This window comes from Poecilia latipinna, unplaced genomic scaffold (assembly GCF_001443285.1).
Source record: "Poecilia latipinna isolate Pla-1442-1.1 unplaced genomic scaffold, P_latipinna-1.0 Scaffold1425, whole genome shotgun sequence".
In the NCBI taxonomy this organism is placed as follows: Eukaryota; Metazoa; Chordata; class Actinopteri; order Cyprinodontiformes; family Poeciliidae; genus Poecilia; species Poecilia latipinna.
In genome coordinates this window covers 88,622-98,516 of record NW_015114041.1, presented here as the reverse complement: position 1 = coordinate 98,516, position 9,895 = coordinate 88,622, and the positions used below count along the sequence as shown (strand labels likewise).

Sequence of the window (9,895 nt, the reverse complement as noted above, 5' to 3'; positions counted from 1 at the left end):
CCTTTGGTGCTCGTCTGTCTGACATCACAGCAGATTCGCTCTCCTCCCTAAGCCTGCAACACAAATGAGTCAGACAGATGGGTCAGGTGGCCCCTCCCCTCAGCGCTGAGTCACCGGTGACGTCGTGCACGTGAGCTGTTTTTAAATGAGACGTGTGATCAGACTTCAGCTTCTCTGAGTGATGTTTTTTTCCCCCCCTCTCCTGCTGCTAAATCTATTCCATGGTGACAGTCTGCCACATGCAAAAAAAAATCTAAGATGAAATACTGATGATCCTGGTGCCTACTCTGGTCTGTCTTCCTATATCATCTAAGTCACCACATTTCAGTGCCTTGGAAAAGTATTCATACCTGCACAACTTTTCCACAGTTTGTCATGTCACATCCACTGACTTTAGTATCTTTTCTGGTGGCTTGTGGTTGTAGACCATAAAAAAGTGTTGAAGGAAAAGAATACAGCACAGGTAGGCGGATCAATCCAAAAATATGGATAATATCGATATCAAGTCTGTATCAGTATCAGATCGATACTAATATTATAACATTGATACTTCAGTTTCAGATTCTGTCTGGAAATTTTATTTCATTTTTGTATTGTAGTTTCTCAACTCTACATCGAAAAAGACTTGTGATATTTTTTGCACTTTATTTAGGAAAAGTGCACGCAAATCATGTAAATATGCTATAAAAAGCATTTAAACTTTGTCCTATGTTTTAAAGGAGCAGTATTATGAGTTTTCCAGCCGTATAGTATCATTTTATAGCACAATGAAGTAACCAATGTTGCTTTCAGATGTAATAAAAATGCTGTACATATCAAATTTGACTTAAAAAGAAATTTGACCTTGTAATTTAACAGCTTAAAATTGGGCCTCTGTCTCTTTAAGGAACTCTTGCTCTTTCTAACACACCACCTTCAGCGAGGTCATCACAACGTCTACACCTCTATTAACCCTTTAACAACATTGCATTGGGATGTAGCTTGTATAATGAGCTCAGCAGACACGCAGTTCCACCAGGTGATTGCTAATTGCTGCTTGCTAGTCTGAAGGAGTTCATTGGGGAAGTTGCAAGGGAGAGGGCTGAGGAGGAACTGTGTCTCAAAGTCAGCGCTCGTTCCCCCCAGCCGTTTTGAACGGTTGCCACGGGAGATTTAAGGATTTCTCAAACATGCATGAAAGAATCAAAGCAACACCCCAGGTGTGCTTATGGTGAGGGAAAAACATTATAACATGATGTAAAGCTCGAAAAAGTTGATTTTATATTACACTGCCTTAATAAAATAATTCAAAGGAAATGCACAAAACGCCTAAAGGTCAGAAGCTTGATGATATATAAATCTTAAGAAAATAAAAACTATCAGTATCGGTGATACTTGCCCTGTATTTAATTTGTATCAGATCATGATCAAAACACACACACCTCTGCCACCAATACTTTTTAAAGTCATAATACGGTTTGTCACTTGGGAGGGATGTGGTTTCAGACAAGATGTGAAAAAGTTTGAACTGTATGAATACTTTTAAAATGCCTTTTTGTTTTGCAGGCTTACATTTCTCCACTTAGTTTACACATAAAATATGTATGTGCTTTCACCTTATTTTACCTGAAGAAGAAACACAGGAGTAAGCAAAGAGGCTATTACAACACTACGAGTCTCTGTTCACATCACCTCTAAGCTCTGTTAAAGCTGTGATCGTAAAGAAAACAAAACAAAAAAAAAAAGATGTGAAATGATTAGGATATTCGTCTTCATGACTTTACTGCCTGAGTTGCTGTTTCAGCCTCCCCCTGAGAGGCCCCTCCTTTGTTATTGTGTACATATCTCACTCTTCCCCCTCGCCTGCCTGCTTTCTGTAAGCCTCATTAAGTAGCTGAATATCCTCGTGATACCCTGAGCTCTCCTGCGTCTGCCGCCGGCTGTTCTGCCGGTGGGCTTCCACCGTGTCAGGAATAGTGATATTGATGGTCTCTGCTTCGGCGTTGCCGCCGCTGGGGATGAGCAGGGAGTAGGACGCGGTCTCGGCCAGGTCGCACGAAACGAAGCGGTTCTCCCGCCGGGAGTAGCGCAGCGACGGCGAGCGGGCGTGCATCGAGGACTGGCTGATGTTGGAGACGATGGAGACGCTGTCCATGGCCTCCTCGTTGTCGCAGATTTCCAAGACCTCCAGGTGGATTTTAACGTTGGTGTCTCCCACGCCGGCTCCTATGCCCATCCCCATGCCGATCTCCATGCCGACGCAGCTGACGTTGGTGTCCTCGGCGTGGGATCCAGACCCTGGGTCGTCTGCGCTGGGTTCGTGGCCGACGGACTTGGAGCGGTACACTTCCACCTTTAAGAGATAGAGATTATTTAGGCCCTTTACAAGCAGCGCATCATTTCTAGCTGCGTTTTCCGTTGACCATAAAATTGCGCCAAAGGGGATTACAAAAATAAGTTTGCCTGATGGAGATGTGCCAATTTCGAAAAAGCTCTGGGATGAGGTGGTTTTGTGGCTCTACCAAAATTAGTATATTTCGCTAAACTGCAATGGAAACACTTTGTTTTCGCATCACACATGTCAGGTGTTACCACTGTAGGAAAAGACAGAGAAGACGACAGGAAACATGTTTTTTAATGACTTATTGAGTGAGCAAATTTATTCTCACATGACTTAATTGCATTTCTTGTTTAAAGGAAACAACACAGTTTCGAAATTCAATTTGTTTTTTGACATAAGTGGAATATTGACCAAGTTTTGCACACATTTGAAATGGAAACGCTCCCACCGCAAAACTTCCCCTTCCTGTTTAACCAAGATTTCTTCTGATGCTTTAAAGAATCTGCTCAAGTGCTGGCTGGAGATTTAGAAAAAGTTTCCAAAGGAAAAAGAGTCCAAGCATATCCTTTTATTCAATATCCAACTAGTGCCTGGAGACAAACAGCTACGTTTCTATATTTAAGATAGGAATTAGGGCAACTTGGTCTTACAAAACTGCAGATAAACAGCAAGCATTTTTCAAAAACCAGTTCAAACGTTGTGCCACTCTTCAGACATTTTATCCTCGTTAACAAGACTGAATGAGGACTGCGTTTGAACATCGGAGAACATGCTTTATTACTTGTCAGTGCCGACATAAAGGCTTGACAGTGCTAACATAAATTATTCCAAATCTACCTGCAGACTGTTCTTTTAAGCCAATAAGTCATCTTCCTGACACGGTAAGAGTCTTTGGAAGAAGAGCTTTAAAAGTGGAAAGTGTGGAAAAGAATTTGGAGTAATGTGTGTTATCAAAAACACAAATGACTTAAATGTGATCTTTTGGGGGTAAAAAAACAAAAGTTTTTTTTATTTTTTTTAATTGAAAACTAACTGTAGGTGGGCTTACAGGGTTTGATTGGCATGAAAGTCATTGTCCTCTGAAAGAATTGAAATCCCAAACTAATAAAGAAAGTAAGACTTTCATCTGCTTCTATTCACCACTGCGATATTTTACACAGCTACCACAAGGGATGTGGGAAAACAAAGCAGGGGAAAGATTACATCTTCCCAAATGTGGGCATCCTCTGCAGCCCACCCTATCGTAAGACTCATGGAGGGCCAAACAGGAGATTTTTGTTCTCGTAGCAACTGGAGAGAGAGTGGGAGTGGAGCACAGTTTTAAATTTAAGCACGATCAAATCTGTCGGTAGAGAAACTAAAACCTTTAAGCCGTTGGGTAGTTAGGATTGTGTTATTTTCATAGAAATTTTTTCATATGTATGCAATGTTTGTGAAGACCAAATAGTGACTTTAATCCAGTGGTTCTTAACCTGGGTTCAATCGAACCCGAGGGGTTCGATGAGTCGGTCTCAGGGGTTCGGCGGAGCCTCTGCCACGGAGGTAAACACACTGTGTAAAGTCGTGATGACGCCCCGTTTTGCCATCACTTGCTGCAGAGGATCACGTTACATTGCTTAGCCAATCAGTGCTGCGGGAAGGAGTTCCACTCTCAGCATGGATTTGAACTTGTGTCTTTAATTACTTCAGTAAAGCTCACAGTTTTTACCAAATTCTGTCGTCTAAATCTGCTCCCTTAGTCACACCTTTTTGGGGTTGGAACTACCTCTAGTGGCGTGGGGGAGGTAATACAACTAATATAATTACATTAATAAATCAGAATACCGCAAATTATTATCTGTGTCGGGAGTGGAGGGGGGGTGTCGGTGAATGCGCATATGAAACTGGGGGGTTCAGTACCTCAAAAAAGGTTAAGAACCACTGCTTTAATCAATGAAAGAGGATTTTAAAAAAACTATAAAAAAAATACTGAAAAAAATATTTCAAGCTCGGTAGTTTCTTCTAGATTGACCATGGATGAATGGTGTTCTCATTCTTTAGCAACTTTCAGCTGTGCTAAAAGCTGAACGGTGTTTTTTCCACTTAAAATAAAAAAAACAAAAAAAAAAACAACAACAACAAAAAACAGAATTACAGAGAGCGGAAAGTTCAACCAGCATTTGAACGAAAAGCTGCAAAACATGATGCATGCCCTTTAAGACTGAAATATTAGCTCACAGTCACAGCTGAGTTAGCCAATGGATGTTGTCCCAGTTGTTTCACTGTTTCTTAAATGCCAAGTTGATTAAATAAGTAAAGAGACAATTATATAAAACAAAGCTAAGGCTAAAGTACATACCAAGTGAAATTCATATAAAATGTCAAACATTTTTCTGCAACAAACCGCTGAGAAACGGGAAACGAAAGCTTGTCATCCCATAAGACTTCCAGTACGAGACGGCGCCGAGACTCTTTACCTTTTTGGCGTTGTTCGGGGAGATCTTGAGGCCGTCGCTGCTGACCTCGTAGGTGGAAAGAGAGAGCGTCTTGCCTGTGGGTGCCTGAAGAGACACAGTGCCCTGAAAGGCACACAGAGGTATAGAAAGACCGCCCGATGACCTCTGCGAAGGAAAACCACAGGAAACGGTGAGAGGGTGATTCAAGGAAAAAGCTGTACATTCTCTAAGTAGACTCTGTTAAAATGAGGTGAGCTTGTGGAGGGTGTATAAGCTGAATTTATGTTTTTCCTCAATGTCTGAGAAATGTCACAACAAAACACCAGCCTTGGCTTATGGGGCGCGCGCGTTTTCATTGATTGCGGACAGTTGGTCGAATGTGGCAATGTGGGAACATAGATTTAAAAACCGTCCTCGAAGTCAAAATTACTACCTGTATTTTGATGGAAGGAGTTTCTTAGCCCGACTGTACAATGTCTTAGTTTAACACCTTTACACAAACTGGGAAATACACAAAGGGGTTCAATCTCCTCCATTTTTTCAGCTGCCTTGGCTGCTGATATTTGTTTTCTGTTTCTTGCATTGGAGTCATAAAGCAATTTGCAGTGAATACCTGCGGGAGCGGCCCGGCCCGTCAAGAAGTTATTTGCACCCATTTTTTCTATCATGTCACGGCTGTTCTCTAATCAGCCTCAGATGCAACAGGATGCAGAAGTGATAGAAAAAGAAAAAAAAAAAAATATATATATATATATATATATTAATTAATAAATGCTCCTTGTACACCTTTGATTTTTTTTTTTTTTACATATTTTCTTGCTTTGTTTGTTTCATTATTGCATAAATCTGGCTGTGTTGATGCAAACGGGAAAAAAAAAGTCATTCAAACATTTTTTTTACTATCATGTGCTCTAGAAAAGACATGAATAGAGAAACTGACATTTTACAGGTAGAAATTTTTGAAAAATGAATGAATAGTTGCTTTGTGTGGTGACAACTGAATGGAATAGAGAAAATCTTAATAAAAATCTTCAAAAACATGATTTACAATACTTCATCCCCGCATTTAAATGAGCACGTTGTGTCCAATAGAGAAAGGTAGAGCAAAACCCAAAGCATACATAATTTATTAATAAGACTCTTTGAATATGTTGCATTAGTGACCCTTTATGCACAGTTATTAGACAGGAAGCAGGCAGAAAGAGAAGGGGTGGGACACGAAGCAAAGGTCCAGCTGTGGATGAATCAAGAACTACGTCCTCATCATGGCACCGCTCTGCCTCTACGTGACACATGGCCCCAAATAATATGTAATTTAAATGCAAACATCAGCACAGAATGATGCTGGAGTTACATCTAATAGCCGTCGCTTAGGTTTGACATCACACAGAAACAAAAGCAAGAACGCCAAGGGGGATTTTGAAAGCGGTGCAACCTTCTCGTTTTTCTGCAACTGCTGAACGCCAACGATTTGCTTTCCTTCTACAGTGGATTCATGAAGGAGATGGAGCTAAATGTGCGCAGATCGCCTATCGTTTTCTCTTCTCATCCACAAAAACAGCTAAAGGAATGAATGAAAATTTTTTCTGCTTTAAAAAAAAAAAAAAAAAAATCATCAAAACCACAAGTAAAAAACTGCAAAAAGCTGTGTTCCTCCGCAAAATCCTGGAGGAGGATGTCAGCGAACGAGTGAACACGAGTTTCGCTTTTTTTAAAACCGACTGAGATGAGCATTTTAGTGAACATGCGCAGGGGTAAAAACAAACAAGCAAAAGAAAAAAAAAAACAAAAAAAAAAAACCAGTGTGGGTCCAGACACATGGCAGAATCCAGCAGTGAAGAGTTAAAAACTCCGATCCATCCAAACGTTACAGGACGTCGGCCCTTGAGTCTGAACGCCTCTCCTCTAAAGTGATACCAATGGATAAATTCAATTTTACCTCCTGCCATCCACTTTAGAGATCTAATTGATATGAGTCATCGTAAACCAAACAAACAAACAAACAAAAAAACTAAATAAAAATGCTTCTGCTTCTACAATAAAAATCAAGTTGTGTTTTGCCATTGCAGCTCAATAAGAGCAGCAACCAGCTCACATTCGGACTTCATTCCTGCTGTTCAAAGTGACTGAAACTGGACCGTGTTGAACGATGACCAGTAACGGTAGACCAATGTGTTGCTCCTCATATTAAAACCCTCCCTGCTGCTAAAATAAGATTTAAGACCTTCAGATATTGAAAAGAATGGATGAACAATTTAGCTGATGTCATATTTTTACAACTTACTTTACTATTGTGTTTACGGCTTGATTTATAGGTTTCAGGTTTGATTATGTTTATCCCCCCTGATTGTTTATTTTGGCAGAAAATTAGCCCTTGGTACATGAAATTGTTTTTGATTTTGATTTTTTTCCCCACATAATTTCTTTAAAACAACACACAAGGTTTAGCAGCGTGCAGGAGATGAAATAATGTGGCGCATGAAGAGAGATACACGTCTACAGGTCTCATTGCGGCTTTGAATTATTAAAAAAGGGCTGAATGTGGTTATCTGATTGAGGCTGTGATGAGCAACGGAAAGCAAGGATGTTAGCGATCACATTCACTCGAATGACAAAGCCGTAAACACATAGGGCTGCAAATTTTACAGGCCATTCTGAAAGCAGCAGAAGGTTATTTGAATGTAGCATCCTGCTTTCAAAGTTGGTCCGATGACTGGGTGGAATGAGTCCAAGAAATTAGCTTTGAGGTGAAAAAAAACCAAAAAAAACGATATTTTTTTTCTCTTCGAATATTTTAAAGGAAAGCATTACTATAACTGTTCAGAAAATATTTTTAGTCATACAGTGCAGTCTTAATCTCAACCTACCGCAGAACGTATTATAACACTTTGGTTTTTATCGAGATGACGATAAAATGCAATAAAAACATGTCGGTGGTAATAAATCCATAACTACGTACTGGAAGAGACTCGTTGTGACATTCCTTTATGTTTAGAGCAAAATTTAATGCTACATTTTGCTCTAAAAACAAAACTTACCTATTATCAAATATGCTCCCTCATCACACCTTCCATATTAAGTAAGAGGTGTCGCTAAAAAACCTCAGCAATAACCGTTCAGCTACACTTTAGCATTCAATTATAGAGATGTCTTTTTCTTACTGACAGTGTTTTCAAGCGGAGCAATTTGCTTACGTTCTAAGCTAATTATTACATGATCGTGCTTTGTTTTGGTGCGACTCGCCGGTGATTTAGTTTGCAGCACAGGGTTGTTCCGGTTCTATTTGACAAAACTTTAAGAAATAGTTGTTTGACAGCATCAACACCTTGGACTGAATGTCATAAATTTTAAGTGTTTCAGCTGCTCTCTTCAGACCGCTCAACTTTTAACAACAGCCTCCTAGGCAACGAGTATGTCATGTCAAACAATTTAGCTTATCTAACCAATTTTTTTTAATTTATGTATGTGCAAAATTAAATTCCACCTAGCAAAGAGACAAATAAATCTTTTTTTTTTTTTTTTTTTTACAAAGTTATTTTCAGACCCTAAAGAAACGCATTGCTCCGATTTCGTCTGCTGAATTAAACAAAAATTATAAAAATAAAACAAAATAAACCTTATGTGGCTTTGTCCACATTTCCTCTTCTAAGCACATTTACAATATTGTTCTGGTCAGGCAGAAGGATAAATAGGAAAGACGTAAAACAAAGACAAAGTCCAAAGAACGAATTCTAAAAAAGCCTTTTAAAAACCCTGGAGAAAGATTGATCAAGATTCTTTTTAAAAGAGTACAAGAACATTTGGTGCCATGGAGGCAACATTGAAGAAAATTCTAGGGAAAATTCACTTTATGTTGCACAGTTTTGTTTTGTTTTTGTCTCACAAGATGAAGGGTTCAACTACCTCCATTTAGACTACTTTTCCTTTGCTCCAATTTTACGACTTTCCTGACTGAAGCGATATTAAACCCATTTGTGGTTTTTTGAGTGTGTGTTGCATTCAAATGTTATTAGAGGAGCCATTTTTGTTTTCTAGGTTTGGATGAATCCTACGAAGAGGGAAACTGACTTTCAGGGCCTAACAACTGAATGCACATTGGATCAGCACATCCCCTGAGGGAAAGGGCTAGTAAGTGTATTTCAAGCTTTGTGCTCGGTAATAGAGCATAAAGTCACAGAGGGGGTAAATACGTCTTTAAGCTCCGATTCTAACTCTCCCTCTGGGTGCTGAAGGCCACAGGCTCTGGCAGTGAGGGGGGTGGAAAGGTACCGGCTAATGACATCTAGCCTGCTAACGAGGAAGAAAAACACAGCCAACACGGGTACTGCATGTACCGCTGTGGGTAGCGAGTTTGTACTTCCACATGTATGGGCTCCAATCAATGATTAAACCTTAAGGAAAAACAAAAAAAAATCCACAAAATTCCCTGTTAAAGAAGCCCAGAAGTAGGACACACACACACACTCGCGCGCAAAGACAAAAACGACACACCGAGACGTACAAGTCTGCAGTGAGAATCTGTAACTTCCACATGATGCAAAGTGAGTGCCAAAAGCCAAGCTGCAGATGCATGCTCTGTGGATTTCCACCCTCTGGTGATTTTTTCGAACCAAAAACACATTTCATACTTGCAAGTGGAACAGAGACAGAGAAGAGGAAACTCAGAGACTCAGAGATAAAGCGTGCTCGTGAGGGTTTGTACACGCATGCATGCATGCCCGTGTGTTTCCTCAGTCTCTGAGCCGTCCACAAAAAAAAAAAAAAACACGGGTTAATGGTGTTATTTTCCCCCCCACACAAGTTACAAGTCAATTTCGAATTTCAAAGGGTTGTGCCTGTGGCTGCTCTGCTATTTTGGGAGGAGATCAAGGCTGATCTCCCATCTGTTTCTGTTACCGCCAATGCCAAGGTGCATTAATCATCATGCTTTTACCGTTCTGCCCGCGTTTAACTATTTATTCGAGTCTCAAACACACAGAGAGATTTAAGCTTTCGCCATTATGAGAGCGAAGCATGCCGACAACAAAGCAAGAAAGGTATTCAAAATTTATAAGAGGAGGAGCGGACTGGAGAAAAAAAAAAAAAAAAAAAAAAAAAAAAAAAAAATTAAATAAATATATATATAATTTTTTTTTTTTTT

At 39.8% G+C, this 9,895-nt stretch overlaps 1 protein-coding gene across 1 annotated transcript in view; it reads right to left on the bottom strand.

Annotated features, from left to right (window-relative positions):
- Positions 1–1,754: 1,754 nt before the first annotated feature.
- The window catches only part of LOC106962524 (probable G-protein coupled receptor 149), a 23,072-nt gene continuing 14,931 nt past the window's right edge, over positions 1,755–9,895 (bottom strand). The window contains exons 4-5 of the mRNA XM_015056986.1: positions 4,777–4,920; positions 1,755–2,332 (exon numbers count right to left, since the gene is read on the bottom strand). Coding sequence (XP_014912472.1) covers positions 1,826–2,332; positions 4,777–4,920 — 651 coding nt within the window. The 3' untranslated portion in view covers positions 1,755–1,825. The remainder of the gene's footprint in view (positions 2,333–4,776; positions 4,921–9,895) is intronic.